At 35.7% G+C, this 22,792-nt stretch overlaps 2 protein-coding genes and 1 long non-coding RNA gene across 3 annotated transcripts; 1 reads left to right on the top strand and 2 right to left on the bottom strand.

The window, feature by feature from the left end:
- The first annotated feature begins 728 nt into the window (after window positions 1-728).
- On the top strand, window positions 729-13,133 carry FASN1 (Fatty acid synthase 1). The gene is made up of 8 exons (XM_069036312.1): window positions 729-883; window positions 5,256-7,723; window positions 7,784-8,042; window positions 8,098-9,734; window positions 9,788-10,085; window positions 10,147-12,297; window positions 12,349-12,588; window positions 12,647-13,133. The coding sequence occupies exons 2-8, from the start codon at window positions 5,277-5,279 to the stop codon at window positions 12,761-12,763; spliced, it is 7,149 nt and encodes a 2,382-aa protein (XP_068892413.1). The 5' UTR covers window positions 729-883; window positions 5,256-5,276; the 3' UTR covers window positions 12,764-13,133.
- A 1,379-nt stretch (window positions 13,134-14,512) lies between these two features.
- LOC138122233 (uncharacterized) lies at window positions 14,513-16,506 on the bottom strand. Its single transcript, XR_011156387.1, has 3 exons — window positions 16,407-16,506; window positions 16,253-16,350; window positions 14,513-16,202 (listed from the first exon to the last, which is right to left on the bottom strand). It is a non-coding gene; the product is annotated as an uncharacterized lncRNA (long non-coding RNA).
- Window positions 16,507-20,850: 4,344 nt separating this feature from the next.
- Window positions 20,851-22,787, bottom strand: LOC138122207 (2-oxoglutarate and iron-dependent oxygenase domain-containing protein 3-like). Its single transcript, XM_069036395.1, has 5 exons — window positions 22,737-22,787; window positions 22,591-22,681; window positions 22,239-22,531; window positions 21,888-22,186; window positions 20,851-21,271 (listed from the first exon to the last, which is right to left on the bottom strand). The coding sequence occupies exons 2-5, from the start codon at window positions 22,665-22,667 to the stop codon at window positions 20,999-21,001; spliced, it is 942 nt and encodes a 313-aa protein (XP_068892496.1). The 5' UTR covers window positions 22,668-22,681; window positions 22,737-22,787; the 3' UTR covers window positions 20,851-20,998.
- Between the last annotated feature and the right edge of the window lie 5 nt (window positions 22,788-22,792).

Below are 22,792 nucleotides of genomic sequence, written 5' to 3'. Positions count from 1 at the left end.
TGCCATAATCTTCAACGAAATGAAATCATCAAAACAGAACGATCAATTTTAATTCATTGTTAGAGATATTGCTTTAAAATGTTTAAAATCAGCTATTATTTTAATACTTAGCGTAAAATGGATTCGTTTTTTTTTAATTTCTAAAGTTGAACGCTTGTGTCTGCTCTTGGCTCGCACGATATTTTTTCAAAGTACAAACCGAAAAGTCACAGTTTTAATAGACTACGTATTTTGGTTTCACCAGAAGAATATTCTGTTGTTTGAGTATATGTATTAGTGTGTTTCTTTCTACCTTATGTGACTCAACTAAACTTAGTTGAAATTATGGGTGGTAAAACTTTAATGAGGTGTAATAAAGATTATTACCAAAATTGTAGACATTTGCTGCAGTTGGAAAATCTGTTTCACATATGCCTCATGTCTAGTTAAAAAAGGTAGATACCTATATGGAATATCATGTTACAAATAAGCGAATAATCAATGAATTCGTTAGTAACCAATAACTACCAAGTGTTCGAATCAATAGAGGATTTAGAATTTTCCACCTAAACCTGCCATTACTAAATATTAATTTGTTTGAAGAGATTAAAGATAATGATTTCGTTCTTGGTCGGTTGCTTCAAAGACTCTCGTGTATCGACCAGCCAGACTTCGTTTTTCAACGGCACTCACGGGACACGAGCAAACCACGCAAACACACCATTGGCTGTGGCGCATGGTCTGACATAGGACCACATCCCGCGGCAGATAAATGGCAAGCGCAGACCGCCGGTATTCATTTTGCGAGTGTGAAGCGTTGCACGCAAATTTATTATAAAATAAATGATAAATAGTGCTGTGCTAGGTTAATTGTGATATTTCTGGATTATTTAGAGTTACTTAGGTGAGACTTTATAATATTTATTAGATTTACCTTTGCTTATTATTACAATTTTAATTAAACACCGGATGTACTTACTAACGAATTTTCCGGTTTAGTGTTTTCTTCAAAAGAACTGTTAGACTGACACTTGTAGTTAAAAAAAAACATGTTTTATTTTGACTTTATTTATATGTTATTACCATTGTTTATTACTGAAAAGAGAATAGTAAACAATTTCTCATAAAAAGTGAGTCATTTGTTTGCGTTGTGCGTCAATATTCATTCCCAACAACTACGCCACTGCCTATATCGGAAAAGAGGAACATGCGGCAATAATTTTTAAGATTTTTGCCATACTTTTTAATTTTATCAGTGTGTACAAGTTGTATAAACAATCCAAAGTTATTTAGTTTTATTATCCACGTCGAAATACATCACTTAACTATTTTATCGTTTTTTCTTGCATGGCATATTTTAGCTTCGTGTCATTTCGTAACCTTACAAAAAGTTATAAACAATATATCTTTTTAAAGTATGAGCTGAATCAATTAAAAAATGATAGAATGAATATTTTTGAAGAATCTACTCGTACTCTTAGTCGCTTTACAAAAATTAGAATGGGCTTTTATTACTGTTTAATATGACTGCTTGATTTAAGAAAAATTACATTATTTTTATTTTTGTTTCTATGCATGAGCATGGTTGTTTACATTTTCATATTCAAAATGAAAATCTCTATAAAACTGAGCAAAAAAAGTGCAATTTAAAAAAAAAAGTTGACTATCATTTGTCAAAAACAGAACTCAAAAACAAATATTCAATTCAAATTGTAGCCCATTTAAAACGATTTTGTTTGAGACATCATTTATTAAAATCGTTTGAAAAATAAGGAAGTTAGAGCACCAAAGATTTTGTATAATACACCCGGTACGTAAAACCTAGTTGCACCTTTGTTAAATTTATCAAACAGTTCTTAGAATAATATTCATTATTTACATTTGATGAATGTAAATGTTAGTAGAGATTCATTTGTTTAAAATAATGTTAAATACACTCAGAAAAGTAGGAAAACTCTAAAATTCTTTTAGCAATATTTTCAAAATTAAACAGACTTTTGCGGATTGTAATCTTATCAGAAAGGTAGTAAAACATTTTTGGTGATAAATACGTATATGTACGTATTTAAAGTTTGTGCAAACAAACTAGAGTAATACTCAACTAGAGTGTTTTTTTTAACCACTATTAATTGTAATAGTACCACGAACATTAAATTTAGTGTAATCAATATAAATACATACATATACAGCGTGTCCGCGCGAAAAGTTCGTATGTTTTTAACGTTATTAATTTGAAATTTTAAGATGTGACTCGGTGCATAGAGTGATGTAACTTAGTATACGTAGCCCGTTCGTTAGAAACTTTCTGATTTCCCAAAATCGTACTAATACGAAAATTGGTAGCCGATTTTTTAAATGGAAAGGCTCCATTTTGATCTCATATTTGGCTTCCACATTAAATTTTAATTTTAGAACGTCCTTCTATTAACCCTTATCTGTCATAGTTTTTGACCCATATAATTTTTTTCGCAAAAAAGTGGGGTTGCAGGACTTTATTAAAAAATTTATAACTCCTGAACCATTGGAAATAAATAGTTGATTTTTTTTACTGAATTGCCAAAGATTTGGCCGACTTTTTGCGCTACTAGTGACATTTTATTTATGTCCCATACGCCTACTGCAAATGTCGAAAACTTCATTTTTTTAAATGGTAACTACCATTTCTCATACTAGATATTAATGAAAAATTTAATTTTAAGGTGACTTTTATTAACATTGTGTAAGTATGTCTATTTCCAGCCGTTTTAGCGTAATTTCAATGTTTTGAATAAAATATTCTTTTTTTTATCAAGCAATTTTAATTTGAATTTTTATAGCTTATAGCATTTCAATAAATAGTACATAACAACAAAATAATAAAAAATAAGCAAATTAACAAAAACATATTTTAATGTATGTAAATATGTGCACCGTTTTCGTTGAAAATATTTTTTGTTAATTTGTTTATTTTTTATTATTTTGTTGTTATCTACTGTCAATTATATGCGATTTTTGAATAAAAATTCAAATAAAACAATAGCTTGATAAAAAAAGAATATTTTATTCAAAAAATAGAAATTACGTCAAAGCGGCTGAATAGGCATACACAATGTTAATAAAAGTGGCCTTAAAATTAGATTTTACATTTATATCTTTTCTTAGAGATGGTAAAGGTTGTTCATTTAATATTCTGGTAGCATCACCTATGGAAATCTTTCGTTTTGAAAAACGGATGTCGCAGCGTTAAAATACGACATAACCTCACTAAAAAATAACAGCATGACACGAATTATGACAAAAAAAGTAACACAATTACAATTCACGCACAAATTAATCAATTTATTAAATGAGGTGCTGGAAATGTCTACCTTCTTCTTTTCGTAACATTTTATGGCACGTTCCTGCTTTTCTACATAAAGTTCAGTCTGTTGCGTTGCGATAACAGACCATTTTGCATTATTTCTCTTGCAGTTTCAATAACTGCACTAAATGCAGCAGTGCGTTTTAGCGGCTGACCTGTGGATTTTCTTCGGTAAACGCCTCCAGTTTTATTAAACAACTTTACACACCGAAGGTTTTCCGTCAACAATATAGCCTAAGGGAGTCCGTTTCAGCTCAGGGACGCGAGGGTCGCGGGTTCGATTCCGACCCAGGGCGAAAAAAAAGGCTATATTGTATCTCGTAATTCGGAAGACGTTAAGCCATTGGTCCCGTTCTATTGAGTTGGTCATCACGCCCCTCATAGATTTGTAAACCAGTCCTAGACTGTGTAACATTGGTGTTTTTTTTTTTTTTTTTTTGGGAAATTGGGCGATAAACTCTTCTAAGCAGTTTTGTACGGAGTTGATCCATGAACCATTCACTTTCAAACCATTGCAATTGCGAAAATAACTTTCAATCAAAATTGACAGTTCTGCTCTAATTTTACTAACGGGAAGTTGAAACGACGACATGCCTTCACAGAAACAAAATATTTCCATAGGTAATGCTACCAGAATATTAAATGAACATCCGATAGTTGCCATTTAAAAAATTGAAGTTTTCATCATTGTTTGATTACCAATTTTGAAAAATTGCAGTAGGCGTATGAAACATAAAAAAACAACCCCCCCTTTTTTGCGAAAAAGATGACATAGGTCAAAAATGATGATAGATAAGTGTTCACAAAAGGACGTTCCAAACTTAAAATTTAAGGAAGAATTGAAATATGAAGTCAAAATGGGGCCTTTCCATTAAAAAAAAAACAAAGATGGCGTCGATTTCCGGTATTTCCGGAAGTGTCGCTCTTTTGAAAACATGGACCTTTAAAACTCTAGTTTCACTCGAGTTTTAAACTGGTCCACTCATGTCAAAAAAGCCAAAATTACACACGAACTCGTTAAATAAATAACTATTATACTCCTATTTTCTTTTTCCAAATGCCCTCTTCTTTTGATAAAGTTAGATTTTGATTGGGACTTTGCATTAAATAAATATTCACTACGTGCTTACTTACAATCATTCCCTACAACCTACGTGTTATACTTAATGACAACATCAATCAATTCAAAGTAGGGTTAGAATCAGATAAGGGTTATTTCACATTAAAAGTCAAGACAATGACATTGATGTCCCACTTTTTGTGCCCGCAATAGTACAAGCTAGAAAAAATTTTGTTTGGGATAATTTATTTGTCTTTTTATGAAGATTTCTCCTCTTTTCTCTGGGGAGCGAGTTCCTGGGACACCTGTGTAATATAAATAAATTTCAAATTAATTTGTATTCATAATTGTACTATACCTATGAAAACATGTGTATGTGGTAATAGTACGTCATCATTTATCATATAGGTACTGCTGAAGTAAAGTAATCTTGTTTTGATGTTTACTCCTATAATTTATTTACTACTATTGCAACCTGAACTCTTGTCCCATTGTAACCTTGTCAAGGTCGACAAATGTCACTATGAGTAATCAATGTCAAAAATTCTAATCTAATCAAACATATTTTAATTGGTACATCGACCTTACTGTGAACCATAAAGTAAACTACATGATCTAATACCTATAGTTAAAGTAATAGGAAACATTGTTTTAGTTCACTTTTCAAAGATGATCTCTATTCAAAATAAAAATAACTCCCAAGTTCTAACACTTCTTTATGAGCCAATTTAATCCATTTACTCGTCCATTGTTGTAAAATTTATAATAATTTGTCCATAAGAATGATTTACTTCTTCTGTGGAAGGTACTTTGTTTTAAATTGGCATATTAAAACTTGTAAAAGGACACGAACACTGATTGTGCTAATTGTTCCAGGACCTAATTTATTTAAAAAAAATGCCCGCTAGAGTGCCAGATACACAAAACGGCCATTTAAATGGAATAGCCGAGGACGTTGTGATCACCGGTATATCCGGTCGTTTACCAGAAAGTGATAACATCGAAGAATTCAAGCAACAATTATTCGATGGTGTTGACTTAGTAACTGACGATGAACGACGATGGCCCTCTGGACTTTACTCACTGCCCGCACGCACCGGCAAACTCAAAGATTTGTCTCGGTTCGACGCCACATTTTTTGGCGTTCACGCAAAGCAAGCACATGTAATGGATCCACAATTACGTATGTTACTTGAGTTGACATTTGAAGCAATTGTGGATGCAGGACTCAACCCTAATGAAATACGGGGATCCAGGACTGGGGTGTTTATTGGAGTTTCCGATAGCGAATCTTCAGAATTTTGGACACGAGATCCCGAACAAATCAACGGTTATGGCCTAACTGGATGCTGCAGAGCTATGTTTCCCAACAGGATTTCTTACACCTTTGATTTCACGGGGCCCAGCTATGCCGTAGACACGGCTTGTTCTAGTAGTTTAGTGGCCTTTCAGCAAGCTGTGGTTGCGATTAAATCAGGACAATGCGATTCTGCCATTGTCGGTGGAGTTAATTTAATTTTGAAACCAACAAGCTCTCTACAATTTCATCGTCTGGGCATGTTAAGTGCACAGGGTATGTGTAAAGCGTTCGATGCGTCAGGAAGTGGTTATGTGAGATCTGAAGGTGCCGTGGTTGTTTACCTTCAAAAAGCAAGCGTAGCTAATCGCGTGTACGCCACTATTTTGGGAGCCAAGACCAACACAGATGGTTATAAAGATCTGGGAGTTACTTATCCGTCCGGTGCAATGCAGAACCAGCTAATTCGAGAGACTTATGCAGAATTCGGTGTTGACCCGCTGGACGTGTCCTATGTAGAAGCTCATGGCACCGGTACCAAAGTTGGAGATCCCCAAGAAGTTAATTCTATTGCAGACTTTTTCTGTAAAAATCGCAAAGAACCCCTTCTTATTGGATCGGTCAAAAGCAATATGGGACATGCAGAACCTGCATCAGGATTGTGTTCCTTGGCAAAAATCGTCATTGCAATGGAAGCTGGCATGATCCCTGCCAATTTACATTTCAAAAATCCGAACAAAGATATTCCAGCTTTAAATGACGGTAAATTAAAAGTGATTTCCAAAAACGAGCCGTGGAAGGGTGGTATCGTTGCCATTAATTCATTTGGGTTTGGTGGTGCTAATGCTCATGTTATTCTTAAATCAAACCCAAAACCTAAAACTTCATGGCCTGTAGATTCGATGCCACGTGTGATAGGAGTTTCTGGCCGCAGTCAAGAAGCGGTTAACGTCTTTCTTGACAACGTAGAGGAACACAAACATGACGAAGAGTTCTTGGCTTTAGTTGACCAAATACATAAAAGCAACATCAACGGACACACCTATCGTGGATATAGCGTCCTCAGTGATAATCCCTCTCGTGAAGTGAGCGAAGTATCTAATGAAAAAAGACCGATATGGTTCATATTTAGCGGAATGGGTTCTCAATGGCCGGGTATGGCAAAAGAACTAATGGAACTAGAGATATTCAGAAATTCCATAAAACGAAGTGCAGAAATTCTCAAACCACACGGAGTAAATCTAGAAGACATTATTGTTAACGGCACGGAATCAACATTTGATAATGTTTTAAATTCCTTTGTTTCAATCGCTGCCATGCAAGTCGCTTTAACTGATATCTTAAAGACATTGGAAATACAACCTGATGGCATCGTCGGTCATTCTCTTGGAGAGGTAGGCTGTGCTTACGCTGATGGAAGTTTTACTGCAGAGCAGGCTATTCTGGCGGCTTATTGTAGAAGTAAAGCAATATTAGAGAGTAATCTTATTGAAGGAGCGATGGCCGCTGTGGGTTTGTCTTGGGAAGAGACAAAGAGGAGGTGCCCTCCAGATGTATTCCCAGCTTGCCATAACAGCACAGACAGTGTAACTATTTCTGGTCCTACTTCTGCTGTAACAAAATTTGTTGAAGAACTGACTGCTGAAAATATCTTCGCGAGAAGAGTGAAAAATGCCAATATTGCTTTTCATAGTAAATATATTGCAGAAGCCGGACCTAAATTACGCAAGGCTTTGGAAGCTATAATTCCGCATCCTAAACCACGTTCATCCAGGTGGATTTCTACTTCGATTCCAGAATCAGCTTGGGGAACACCACTGGCGCAACAAAGTTCTGCAGCTTATCATGTTAATAATCTTCTTTCACCTGTATTATTCCACGAAGCTCTTAAACACATTCCGGAAAATGCCATTGTTATTGAAATAGCACCAAGTGGTCTTTTGCAAGCCATCTTAAAACGAGCTTTAGGACCTAAGGCAACAAATATTAGTCTTGTCAAGAGGGGACATAGTAATAATATTGAATTCTTGTCATCAGCTTTGGGAAAGTAAGTTAAAATTAATTGAATAGAAACCTTAAAATTGAACATGATTTTTTTTCTTTAAAGAATATATACTGCTGGTGCTCAGCCTAAGTTTGGAAATCTTTATCATCCAGTGAGTTTCCCTGTTGGCAAAGGAACACCTATGATTGCATCTATGATTAAATGGGATCATTCCACCGAATGGACCGTTGCCAACTTTTGTGACAAAGGTTCTAGATCTGGAGAGCTTGTTGTGGATGTTGATTTAAGCAAAGAAGACGATCAGTACCTGTCTGGACACGCTATTGACGGAAGAGTTCTTTTTCCAGCAACTGGTTATTTGGTAAACTTTTTGAAGACATTTTTTTATGTCTTATTACAAACATATGATTTTTTAGACGTTAGTATGGAAGACGTTCGCAAAACTACGAAATGAAGACTATGAACAATTACCCGTCATAATTGAAAATATACAATTTCACCGCGCTACAATTATGCCAAAAGAAGGATCTGTTAAATTCCTGATTAACATATTTGAGGGAACTGGCGATTTTGAATTGTGTGAAAGCGGATCAGTCGCCGTCAGTGGGAGAATTTATGTACCTGAAGATGTATCGAAAGAAGTACTGAATTTAAAAAAGCAGGTTCCTGAAGTTTCCAAAGATTTATTATCTTTAAATGGTTCAGATGTGTATAAAGAACTGCGATTGAGAGGTTATGATTACGATGGAATTTTCCGTGGCATCGTAGAATCTGATAACAGAGGTGTTAAGGGTAAATTGAAATGGAATAATAACTGGATCAGTTTTATTGACACCATGCTACAATTTTCAATTCTTGGTCAAAACACCCGAGAACTCTACCTCCCTACTAGGTTACAAAGATGCGTAATTAACCCCAAGGAACATCTTGAGCATGTTAATGAATTATCGGAAGATGATAGTCTTGGTGTGCATATGTACCGTAATATCGGCGTCATAAAGTCTGGAGGTATTGAACTTCGAGGAATGAAAGCAAGTTTGGCGCCGCGGCGTCAGCAAACACAAACTTCACCTAAACTGGAAAAATATCAATTTGTGCCTTTTGAAAACACCGTTGCCCTTACAGAAAATCAAGAGAGAGCTAAGATCCAAGCACTTACAGTTCTTCTGGAAACTGTCTTAGAAAATAGTTCTGGAGCTTTAAAACTGAAAGTATCAGAAGTTGCAACTGGTCGTCCAATTGAATCAATTCTTGCACCTACGGTTAAAGACATTCTAGAACGAGAACCCATGCTCTCTGTAGATGCTACGGTGATAACTCCTGAACTTATAGACACTTCTGCTTTAGAAAGCTATGAGATCAAACATGTCCAAAAAGATTTTACCTTAGGTGCAGTTGATCAAAATGTACACTTAGTTATTGTGGCGGATGCTTTAACGCATAACAGAAGTGACATGATAGAAAGTGCCGCAGCATCCGTGAAAGAAGGAGGTTTTGTTCTCTTAGAAGAACCTAAAGGCGCAATTGATGCCAACAAGTTAACTTCGTCTGGTCTGATTATTGTAAGCACTCAAGTTACGAACACCAGGATTTACGCATTATTAAGAAAACCTGTAGAAATTCCGATAAATGCGATAGTTATTAAAGCTACAGAAAACGATTTTACATGGGTTGAACCTTTGAAAGATGCAATGAAGAAAAGTGAAAGCGATGGAAATAAAATCTACCTTTACGTTCAGGGTGAAGAACTTGCGGGATTAGTAGGAATGGTGAACTGCCTCAAACAAGAACCAGGTGGTGCAGGCATAAGGGCAATATTCCTTCAAGATGCTAAAGCAGATAAATTTTCTTTGTCTACATATTCTCGTCAAGTAAGAAAAGATCTTGTACATAACGTGTTGAAAAAGAATGTTTGGGGATCATTCAAACACATTTTGCTTGACCATGATCATGATACTGGAAGATTACAAGTTGAACACGCTTATATCAATACACTCACACGAGGAGATTTATCCAGTCTTAGGTGGATAGAGGGTCCGTTAACTTATTTCAAGTAAGTTTGTGTTTTTACTAAGAAAAAACCTAGTTATGACTGATCTCTTTCAGAGGAAATGACTCAAAAACAGAATTATGCCACGTTTATTATGCCCCACTTAACTTCCGCGATGTTATGTTGGCTACTGGTAAACTTCCTCCAGACGCTTTGCCAGGAAATTTGGCAGGGCAAGAGTGCATTCTCGGTTTGGAATTTGCCGGCCGTGACAGCCAAGGCAAAAGAGTAATGGGAATGGTTGCTGCAAGAAGTTTAGCAACTACTGTACTTGCTGATAAGGGTTTCTTATGGGAAATTCCTGAGAAGTGGAGTTTAGAAGAAGCTTCGACAATTCCCGTTGTTTATGGAACCGTAAGATCCATCAATTTTCATCTAATGTATTAAAATAATTTACTTGATATTTAAACTTCAGAGTTACTATGCCCTGGTTGCAAGAGGTCGAATGCAGCCTGGTGAATCTATTCTGATTCACGCTGGAACGGGAGGTGTAGGTCAAGCTTCAATTGCTATTGCTCTGCATATGGGTTGCAAGGTATTTACAACAGTTAGTAGTCAAGCAAAAAGAGATTTCCTTAAGAAGACGTTCCCCCAACTTACCGATGATTGCATCGGTAATTCTCGAGATACCAGTTTTGAACAGTTGGTCTTAACTCAGACTAACGGTCGTGGTGTCGATTTGGTCCTCAATTCCTTAGCTAATGAGCAGCTACAAGCTTCTGTGCGCTGTTTGGCAATTGGGGGTCGTTTCTTGGAAATAGGAAAAGTAGATCTTTCAAACAATTCACCTTTGGGGATGAGTGTGTTTTTGAAAAATACTTCATTCCACGGCATTCTCCTTGACGCGTTGTTCGAAAACGACTGTCCTGAAAAGAGAGAGGTTATCCGTCTGATAAACGAAGGAATTGCAAATGGAGCTGTAAGACCTCTTCCCAGCACTACATTCAATGAAAATCAGATTGAACAAGCTTTTCGTTTTATGGCATCTGGAAAACATATTGGTAAAGTTGTATTAAAAATTCGTGACGAAGAAAGCCGTAAATCACAACGTTCGAAGTTCAAGACTGTAACTGCCATACCACGCACTTACATGGATCCTGACAAAACTTACATTCTTGTCGGGGGTTTGGGTGGTTTTGGTCTTGAATTAGCAAACTGGTTGGTCAACAGGGGAGCCAACAAAATTGTCCTAACGTCAAGAAGCGGAATCAAAACCGGATATCAATCTCTCTGCGTGAGAAGGTGGAGGGAATCTGGAGTTGCTGTACTAATCTCTACCGCTGACGCCACAACAGACAGGGGGGCAAGAAGATTGATGGAAGAGGCTAATAGCCTAGGACACATTGGAGGAATTTTTAATTTGGCAGTAGTACTACGCGACGCAATTATGGAAAATCAAAGTGAAGCAGATTTCAAAACCGTATGCAAACCGAAGGTAGATGGTACTAAACAACTGGATGCAGCTTCAAGAATCTTAGCACCTCACCTTGATTATTTTGTTTGCTTCTCATCGGTGTCTTGCGGTCGCGGCAATGCTGGACAGGCCAACTATGGTTTAGCCAATTCCGCGATGGAACGTATTTGTGAAGCTCGTCAGGAAGCTGGACTTCCAGGAGTTGCTATTCAGTGGGGAGCTATTGGTGACGTAGGTTTGATTTTGGAAACGATGGGCGACAATGACACAGAAGTCGGTGGAACTTTGCCCCAGAGGATGTCTTCTTGCCTTACAACTATGGACACGTTCCTTCAACAACCGAATGCAGTTGTGGCTAGCATGGTTTTGGCAGAAAAACGTAAAACTGGGTCGGACGCAAGTGACGTCAGTCTGATCGATGCTGTTGCTAACATCTTGGGTATTCAAGATCCTACCACAGTGACGACATCCTCCACTCTCGCCGATTTAGGAATGGATTCGTTAATGGGTGCCGAAATCAAACAAACTTTAGAACGCAATTATGATTTGGTACTTAGTGCACAAGAAATCCGAGCTCTCACTTTTGGTCGATTAATAGAACTTGAAAGTGGAGGATCGGCACCTACAGAAGTAACGTCTCCGAACAAAGACACTCAAATGCAATTTGATAAAAGTATGGAAATTATGCCGACCAAGTGCTTGATTTCAATGCCCAGTAAAGTCAGTGACAGTAGAAAGTCTCCAGTTTTCGTTTTACATCCGATTGAAGGAGTTGTGAATGCATTACAAACTTTGGCCAGTAATATTGAGGTACCAGTATATGGACTGCAGTCTACTAGTAATACGCCTCTAACTAGTATTGGAGATTTAGCACAATTTTACAATAATCAAATTAAAACCGTCCAGCCAAAAGGTCCTTATACACTGATCGGCTACTCATTTGGGGCTTGTGTAGCATTTGAAATGGGAATTCAACTTGAAAGTAGTGGCGAACAAGTTAGACTGCTTTTAATTGATGGATCTCCATCGTATGTAGCTACACACACAGGAAAAGCTAGAAACACAAAAAGTCTACAAGGTAACACCGCTGCTGAACAGAGTGAAGCTTTGGTGTACTTTGCTCTGCAGTTTAAAGATATCGATCAACAAAAGGTGAATATAAAGAACGTACATTTATTTTTCATTTTATGGTTTACTTTTTAGACTGTTGCTGAATTAGTGGCACTAAAAACTTGGGAAGAAAGATTAGCTAGAGCCACTCAAATTGTCTCCGATTCTGCACCCTATCCCAAAGAGCAGCTGGCAGCAGCTGCTGCAAGTTTTTATTATAAATTAGTAGCAGCTGATAAATATAAACCAAATTCCCATTTCAAGGGTCCCGTTACTCTTATTAGAGCCATTGATAACTACGTACAATTAGGAGATGATTATGGACTTTCCGAGGTGAGTTTTATAGTTATTACATGTAAAAAGGTATTACCGACGATTGTATACATTCCAGGTCTGCAAAGGTAACATAAAAGTGCAACCTTTGGAAGGCAATCATCGATCCATTTTGGGAGGAACCACTGTGCAGAAAATTGCTAACATTTTACATAGTGATGTTATCAAAGCGTAATTTTCATCCATGACAAATACTTGTAACATTTTTAACATGTAGCATCATTTTCACGAGTTTTGGGCACACAATTTTTAACTTCTAATTTAATTTTGTAAATATTAGTTGTAGCTAAATTATGTACATTTTTTATACTGTATACTCAGTATATACTATAAAAAATTATTTATTTTTGATTAGACAAAATTTTTATTTTTTGTATTTCTGGGAAAACCAAAGACTAGATGTTTCTGTAGGTATTTATGTTATTTTAAGCAGTTCTGGTAATGGTACAAAGTTTGTTGCTTAGCTTCTGTATCATTGTCACAACTTTGGAGGTCACAATCAGTCTGGTGTAAATACATATATAAATAAAAATTCCTTAAAGTAATGAAGGTGTTAAATACTTTTAATATTCATTGACTCTTCCAAATAATTAAGTGCAATTTAAACACGATTTACAAGTACAGCCTGTCCCAGAATTAACGCCCTTCCCGTGAAGGAATTGTAGTTAGTTTATTAACAGTTAAATCAGAACACGGCCTCCTAGATACATAAGAGACTCGTCTCATCTGGCCAGTCAGTCCCATTCGAAAAATGTCTTTTTTTGATAATTCCCCCAAGGTTGGAATGCGTATACAGAGTGATACGGAAGTCCACGTAATAAATTTAATCACCAGTAGGACTCGTTAAAATAATAGTATATTATACACCAAGGTGGAGAAGTTCGTGATTATAGCCAGAGCGTCAAGATTACATCCCGAGGCGCGCCGAGGGATGTAAGGCGCGAAGGCTATAAACTACTTCTGTACCGTGGTTTATATACTATTTTTTTCACTACTAGATACGTTAAAACTAGTGATGGGCAATGGAAATATTTCTGACTGAAACGGAAATATTTCAGAAACGGAAACATGATATAATTATTTCCATACGTTTCCGAGCTTGAAATTTTACCGCCAAATCTCAAAAACATAACCTCTAATCTAAAGTTTAACAATAATAAATTTAAAAATTAAATAGTTAAACTTAAACATTAAAATAAGTGAACTCCTTATGCACAACCAAAAAGACTACAATAGGTCAGAATTCTGTCTGAACCGGTTGATTTAAGCTTGGCTGATCAAAAAATGATTTATTAAATCTTAAAACATTGACAACATACTTTATTATTATTTGGTGTTTTCTTGAAGTGAAAAAGAACCCCAATTCGATGGACACACATTTGAAAAATTACAATGTTTCTTAAGTTTACGGAAATATTTCGAAAATTATTGCCGGAAATATTTCCAAATTATAAATTTCCCATCACTAGTTAAAGTAACGCTTAAGGTATAAGATTATATGGCCCTTTAAAAGTATTTGACCGGAGATAAACGTCCCTTTGGTCAGCCCAACCATAAATCATGCTAGAAAAATTCACTAGGATGTGTCTTGAAAAAGACAGTTTAACACTATTGTTAGAAATCGATGAAAAACTTGAAGGAAGACTAAACGTTGCGAAAATGTGGAGAAAAACACGTGCGACACTGTTTCTGACAACGAATTAAAATCGTCCCAAAATGCGTTCTTGGCGCAGACCACGTGATAGTGTCACGGGGTGTTCTTCTGAAATAATTCCACCTCTACAAGCAATTCTCTGTTGTGAATTCCAGAGCCGGCCTCAAAACAAATGCGTACCGACGAAATTACCTATATTTATTTATGAAATATACAATACTATTACAAATCATCTTTACTGTTTTCAAGACTCAAAGTACTAAAGGGAATTTCGTTACAATAACAAAATTTACAATAAACATCAAAAACATGTTGTATCACAAATTTTTAAACCCTGCCCTGAACGAAGGAAAAGGGATGCAGCTGCACGAGCCGAGACAACCATCTTAACGCCAATATTGGTTTCCATTATTGGGATAACTTTAGTGCTGCCATTATAATCTTATACCTTAAGCGTTACTTTAAAACCCTTTCTGATAACAATTATTAATATAGTATATTGTATATTCGATTTCACACTCGTTTGCTTAAGCCACGCGCCTACGGCTTGTGGCTCAATTCTGCAAACTCGTGTGAAATCTTTGATTTTCAACACGTGGTATACACGATATTTTTCCGACGACCACAAAAAAAAAACACGCTAATATCACAGACAATTAAACTATAGTAAGACGTCGCATTGCTACCCAATTTTTGGAAACACGATTCCAGCGCGGCGCGAGCAGTTGGCAGAACTAATTTTATAAAGCATGCTTGATGGAGTTGTTTAACTTAATAATTTTGTCTTCATTTAATATTAATTTCAAATGTAAAATGTTTTTAAAATGCACAACGTTTTATTAATTATAAGAAAAATTAACAATAAATGAATTAAATTAAAAACTAGAACCAAAACTAAAATTAAATACTCTGAAAATCCCCATTTTCTTTGTAAGTAACATGTCTTTGACGATTTTTTTAAATTCTCTTCTTACGTCCTGCAGTTTTTTTTTTATAAATGATCAAATTGATTGATGCATCCAACAATTTTGTTTTAATTTCCAGAAAATGGCTTTTACATATAAACCATGAAAATTAATTTTTCGTTCTAAGGCGATACGTAATTTCTTTCCAATACTTCTTTTATTCAAAAATGCACTTCGTAAATTTTGGCAACATAACACACAACTCTTCTGTTATACATATATATACATAGTGGGCCGATATAAACGGTACCAATTTTGTACGCTCATATTTTTCTGAGTTATTATCTGTTTTTAAGGAGTAATATACCAGTGAAAAGCTCAATATTTATAGAAAAGATGAAGTCCTGTTGTTGTCCAGAACTCAAAAATTGTGCGTCACAACATGAAGACATGCAAAAATTCTCTCAATTATAAATTTTACAGATATGGTTCAATATGCTCCCCATTTTTATTAGCTACCATTTGCAATCGTCTTCACTAGTGATAGACGGAGCAACATCAACATCGCACCGAGTGGCACAAACAATCATATACCTTGAGCTGAAGGCTCCTGAACTAATAACGGAATGCTGGAAACAGCTACCTCAGAGACAAATATGTAGCTTCTGCAATTGGGGACGGGCAAAGACGATTACAAATGATAGCTAATAAAAATGGAGGGCATATTGAACCATATCTGGAAACTAATAATTGAGATAGGTAATCTTCAAAACCAGAATTTTTGCATGTCTTTATATTATGACGCACAACTTTTGAGTTAGGACTATCTCTGCACTGCAAGAGGCCTTCATCTTTGCTATAAATATTGGGTTTTTCACTGGAATATTAATCATTTAAAAAACTTAATAACTCAGGAAGATATGAGCGAACAAAATTTGTACCGTTTTTTTCGGCCCACTGTATTTTAGTTTCAATTTTAACTTGTCATGCTCCTTAAAAGAATAGATACCGGGGGCACACACTATTGTTTGGTTTCTTTTTGTCTTGAATTGAAACTGAAAGTATAACTTTATTAAGAAGTCAGTTTCACCACTTAAGTTTTTACCTTTCTAAATTACGTAGCAGATTCACAAATTGCCCAAAAAGTAGAAAATGTTACTTTTTTCCTTTATTTATTGTTTTCTTATTGACAATTTCTCAATACTGAAAACGTTGGCTATTGTAATTACTTTCATTTAATAAATGACACTAATTCCTACCTTTTTATCTTTAATAAGTACATTTTTATTTTTTTCAGAAAAGTGTCACATTTGACAAATATTTTTTGACTGTTTTAAATACATACAACGGTAATAATCGAAATTTTACGAATAAATACGACGGAGTGTTTTGGCCAAATGCGTGCGGAGCCGGGAGCAAGGGCGTAGCAAAGGGGGGGGCCAGGTGGGCCCGGCCCACCCCAGAATCCTTCTGGCCCACCCCAGAATAAAAGTAAAACACATTAAAAACACGATACATCTGCAATATCTAGCTATCATCTGTCTGTGGTTTAAAATCTGGCCCACCCCAGCAAAAAATCATTGCTACGCCCTTGGCCGGGAGCAGCACCGTCGAAGCTATTCCAACATTATTATATGGGATTGAAGTGTCTTACTATATTTAATTGTCTGTGGCTAATATTCGGCATCCCTTCAAACTTCAAATATTATTCGACAGAGCTGCGGACAAAATAATTATGCCGTTGCGCGGAGATAGACATCGTTAATCATCGGCCCGTGTACAATATAAAAACACACAGCTGTCGGCCAATCAGATTTCTCAAATTTTTCATTGTACACGGTTAGGCTGTTCGTTGTGTTCGTGTTGAAATCGTTTGCAATTTTAAATTTTCACTAAGGAAAAACCGTGTGAAATGTGCCATATGTCACAGTGGAGTTGGAGTTGGACATGGCTACTCTTTCGCACTGAGTCAACCAAGTGTCAGCAGATGCATAACAGAAGTCTCCAACTGCATAGTGACGCACTTAATGCATCAGTGGATAAAATTTCCAAATAGTCCACAGGCGAGGCAAAATAAAAAACAAGGTTTTCTTCACGTTGAAGAACGTTTCCCAGATCTACTTGGTGTGATAGATTGTACGCAAATACGAATAGTTGCACCACCAGCTGAACATCCTGTACATCCAGGGGCAGCATATTATTGCCGAAAAAACTATTATTCAATCAACACACAGATCATTTGTGATGCTGATAGGAAAATAATTAATATAAATGCTCGATTTCCTGGGTCAGTACATGATGCGACTATTTGGATGATGTCCCAGATAAAGCCAGCATTACAAGAAGTGTATGTTCGGAATAACGAATTAAATTATTTAATAGGTGACAGTGGTTATCCTTTGGAACCGTGGCTGCTTACACCATTTGGTCAAGTTGCCCCAAATTCTAGAGAAGCAAGATATAACAAAGCTTTGTCTAAAATTAGGACAACAATTGAACACGTCAATGGCATATTAAAGGCACGATTTCGCTGCACACATGGTCACAGAGCTCTACATTATGATCCTGTGAGAGCAGCAAAAATTATTTACAGTTGTGCTGTTTTACACAACATGTGTCGAGATCATAATGTTCCTCTACCTGATGATGGAGCACTGAACATTCGACCTGACAATAATGACTTACCAGTTAATGTTAATCATCAACAGTGGTTCAATGTTGGAAATCAAATTCGCCAACGTATTGTTAATACATATTTTGATAATTAAATTACCTACATGTTCATCTTACATACTTTTATTTTATTTAAAAGGACATCAATACATCAAAATTTTAACTGTAGTGTAGCACATTTTGGCCCATAATCAGGATTGGTTCAATGTAGGGAGAGAAATTAGATAACATATTGTTAATAGACATTTTTTATAAAAATATGTTACAAACTATTACAAAAAAAAAAAAAATTATAAAAGAAATACCTTAAATTTAAAACTTAAATTGTAGAGCAGCGCTAACTGGCCTCTTTCTTTTAAGCTTTGTTGCTAATTCTAACACTGACTGAGCTAACGTCAGGTTGGAACTGCTTAAGCTACGTAAACATTCCTCGTGTTGTTGTGCTATGTGCTCGAGTGTCCCTGTTTTTTTCTTTTTTGGAATAGGAGACCGGTAAGAAATATCGCTCTGCAATTTTAAGACATGTATAAACATTGAACAAATAGTTTTAAAAACATACCAAAATGTTGTGATAATCTGTTTTATCACTGCCATCTCCTTGATCTTCTTCATTCTCATTTGCCACTTCAACAGCAACTGGCTACAATTTTAATTACATTACACTTTGTCCAATAATAGAATTAAAGCAGTAATAAACTTACCAAATCTTCGAATGAAATTTCCAAATCATTGTGGAATAATCGCAATTTGGCGTTGCCTAGGTTTCGTTTTTATCCGTAAACCTCTATAATTCTGTCCATTAGATTTGGTCCACTACATTTATTAGAATGATTGTTTACGTCAGTTTGACATTTGTTATACAATTTCGCTGCGATATTTAATTCAAGTGTATCATTTAACATGTATTCTTCCTCTGAGTACGTAGATATAATTCTTACTTTTGCACGATGTGGGAATAATGCACGTGAAGCAGCAAGGTTGTACCGTGAACAATTTCCGCAAAGACAAAATCATCCGGATCATAAAACAATCCTGAAATTAATCGCTCGGAGTCGAGAAACGGGTCAGATGCAGCCAGTTCGAAGAGAAGTTGGGGGTTGAATGTCTTTGAGGAAGATGGCACCCGGAGTATTCGAACAGTTTCTGGTGAAATGGGTTTCTCCAAGAGTTCGGTGCAGAGAGTTCTAGCTGATAATAGGAGGCATTCGTACCACTATACACGAGTACAACATCTTCTGCCACAGGATTATCCAATTAGGCGAGAATTTTGTCTATGGTTAATAAACCAAAACGATGCTGATCCACACTTCTTGTCACGGATACTGTTTTCTGATGAGTCGCTATTTTGCCGGGAAGGTTGTTCCAATTATCACAACCTTCATATCTGGGCAGAGGAAAATCCAAGAGAATTATTTCCCAGAGGTTTTCAACATAGGTTTTCTGTTAATATGTGGACTGGGCTATTTGGCGATCGTTTGGCAAGTATGAGTGTGGTGGATCCTTCCATTTGTTAAAATTCCGAATCTCTCGCTTTAGATTGGACCGTTTGAATTCCCCACAAGATTAACGGGAACGGGGGCAAGATATGCTCAGTTCATTGGCACGGAGCTACCTGATCTACTTGATATTGTACCTCTTGCTTATCGCATAAATGACTGGTTCCAACATGATGGTGCTCCACCACATTTTAGCAGAAACGTTCGGGAAATTTTGGATAACCAATATCCACAGCGCTGGATCGGTCGAGGGGGACCGCATCATTGGCCTGCAAGGTCTTCAGATCTGAATCCACTAGATTTTTTTCTCTGGGGTCATTTGAAATCTCTCATTTATCGGCGGCCCATAAATTCAGAGACTGATCTGGGAGTTCGAATTCAGGAGGCTTTTGTTTCAGTTACTGAAGAAATGATAACTAACGCTACTACAAGAAGTTTGTTACGCAGAGCACAATTGTGCATACAAATGAATGGTGGTCATTTCGAACATTTGCTTTAACATTATTACCTATTTAAATAAATAGTTCTTTTTAGAATCGCCATTTTTATTGTTTTATGTTGAAGTTATTATCTTTTACAATTGTCAAGTCTTGATGTTGATGACAGATAAACGAATTTTTATATCGGAAAACGTCAAAATTCCAGTTGCCCAAACATTTTATTGATTTTTGCGATATCAGAAATTTTTTATTGTTGTTTAGTAACTGATCGGATTTTTTAGTAATACCTGAGGACGAGCTTCCGGGATTGGTGAAATTAAAAACTTTATAACTCGGTAATTTTAGCTAGCAATTTTTTTTATTTTAGTCAATTTAGAGTCTCTTTTATTGTCGGCACATGCCTGTTTTCTCTGGGGAGCCAGTTCTAGGACACTCTGTATACATATATCTAGTGACTTTAGTAAACAGCAATGGTACTTGGCGACGGCTCGAGGCATAGGTAGTAATGGATTAAGCGCCCTTTTTCCCTTGACGGGAACTCGAGTTATGGATATCAGTTGATAATTACCTGACGGGAATTCTTGTATTACCTTATGACAAGAAATAAGTCAGACGGGAATTCGAGTGCGCCCTTTAGTCCAGATCACAGGTCCAGATGTTTATGAATGGACTTCTCTGAGAACGGCAGTGAGGCAAATTGCAAACACTTTGATAGAGCGAGAGTTTAAAAAATAGATTAGTATAATATATTTTAGAAATCGGTTTAATTAATTTTTTCATGAGAATCAAGTAGGTAAACATGTCATTATTACAAAATTTTGATTTTTTGTATTTCTGGGAAAATCAGACTAGATGTTTCTGTAGGTGTTTGTTATTTTAAGCAGTTCTGGTCTGGTAATGGAACAAAGTTTGTTGCTTCTCTTCTGTAATCTATACCATTGTCACAACTTTGGAGGTCACAATCAGTGTGGTGCAAATACCTACATGAATAAAAATTCCTTAAAGTTATGTTGGTGTTAAATATGTACTTTTAATATTCATTCACTTTTCCAAACACTAACAACACTTCCGTATTTTAAAATAAATACAAGATGTAAGTCCACAAACAATATGTAATCATATCTAATTAAGTGCAATTTAAACATTATTTACAAATATATTATCACTACAATTATTAATATAATTCTGGAATGTTTAACAAATCTCCTTAAAAAGCGATAATGTTGTCTAAACGCTAAAGAACTATTGCACTTTAGGATCATCAACTGCTTTTGACTGGTCACATGTAAAAGAAACTGTAACTGCATATCGAATACCACTAGAAACTTTCTCTACAAAATGAGGATTTTCTGCACCTGAAGTAAACATTAGCACTCTTCCCTTTCTTGGCTCCACAGTAACATTCTTTAAAGGTTTATCAATGTTGTCAACAAATATGAATTTACCTCCTTTAAAATCAATATTAAAGTCTGTAAGATACAATAATGATGTATAATGAAATGATTCGTAAGTTTCCTGAAATAAAATAAAATAGTTCATTTTGCATAACTTGCGAAAAGGAGAACGCACACTTTATATGTAATTCTAAAGACCACTCAAATGGGGATATTGTGATATCAATCGACGCGTCTTGAAATTACGAATGTTTGATATCAATGCGCCAAATGTGTAACTCGATTAATAAAGCGACAAAATCGATAAAACTTGAAATATTTTCCAACTGATTTCTGTCAGAACACTTCATAAAACTGTCATTTGTAATTTATGGGAGATTACGGATTCGGCTATTCCCTTTTAAAGGCATTTTACTGGTTCAGTGTCATCTTTGCAATTATACATCCTACTGTGAACCCTCTTAAGAAGTCAATTACTCCCGTAAATAACTATCTTTATTTATGGAGTCCCAAAACTAACCCGAGAAGGGTATCTACCGCTCTCTTTCACACTCATATAAAGTAAATGGAAGTTTTTGATTTTCAATTATAGATTGCGGCTTTATTTATAGAGTTAGCGTTTTGGCGCAATGGTATCAAATATTTGTCATTTCAAAACATTGATATCAAAATATCCCCATTTGAGTGGTCTTTCGAATTACATATAAAGTGTGCATTCTCCTTTTTTGTTTTTTTACCTTATCTACATGTATATTCCAATATTCATCATGTGGAGTTTTTGGCTCTAAGTTTGATAATTTTGAGAAGAATGTAGGATGTGTCAGATACAAACTGTCACTATCAATACCAAAATTTTCAGCTATTGCATGCTGAATTTTATTTTTAACCACCTTATATATGGTTAAATCAGCAGTAGTAATAAATTTTTGGGAATTATCTAATGTATAAACATTAACAAATTTATCCCCATAAGATACAGCTCCTGAGTGCAAGTCAAGAATTGCAGCACCACCTGAGGACATACCTAAACTAATTCCTAAAATATACATTAAATTAAAAGAAAAATCAACCTAAAAGAACATAGGTACCTTTTTTTGCCACATTCAATAATGCTTCAACTTCATTAATTGTTACAAGTTTATCTGAAACAAATCTTCCACATTTAGTAGGAATACATCCTGAAAACTGTTTGATTTCATTCAAATATTTTTTATCACATTCCACTGTTTGTCCTCGTAAAGGTAGTACATCTTTTTGTTTAGCCAAAATTGTTTCTTTGCCATCCTTAGATGTGTACCATACATAAACAATAATGCCCAACACCATAATTCCGCGGCTCCATATTCGTTGATTTGAAAGTTTCGGCAAAGGCCCATATCGCCTATTTTACTACTTCTGTCAATTCTACTTTTATGTTGGTAGATGTAAACAAATACTTACAATGTATTTGCTTCTTTTGTTGTGGCGGTCTTCTTTTCAACATTTTTTCGTTTCTGTACTTTTGTCGTTCCAGTCATAACTGCTGATTAATCTAAAATCTAATTTTAAGTTTGTTATCAATTTATTACCCACGATAAAAAAATTACAGTTCAACTTTTTTCTGAAAGTAACATAACCATCAAACGAAGTTAACCTACATTCT

This window comes from Tenebrio molitor, chromosome 1 (genome assembly GCF_963966145.1).
Source record: "Tenebrio molitor chromosome 1, icTenMoli1.1, whole genome shotgun sequence".
Classification (NCBI taxonomy): Eukaryota; Metazoa; Arthropoda; class Insecta; order Coleoptera; family Tenebrionidae; genus Tenebrio; species Tenebrio molitor.
The sequence above is the reverse complement of the archived record's forward strand: the minus strand, read 5'-3'. Positions and strand labels throughout refer to the sequence as shown.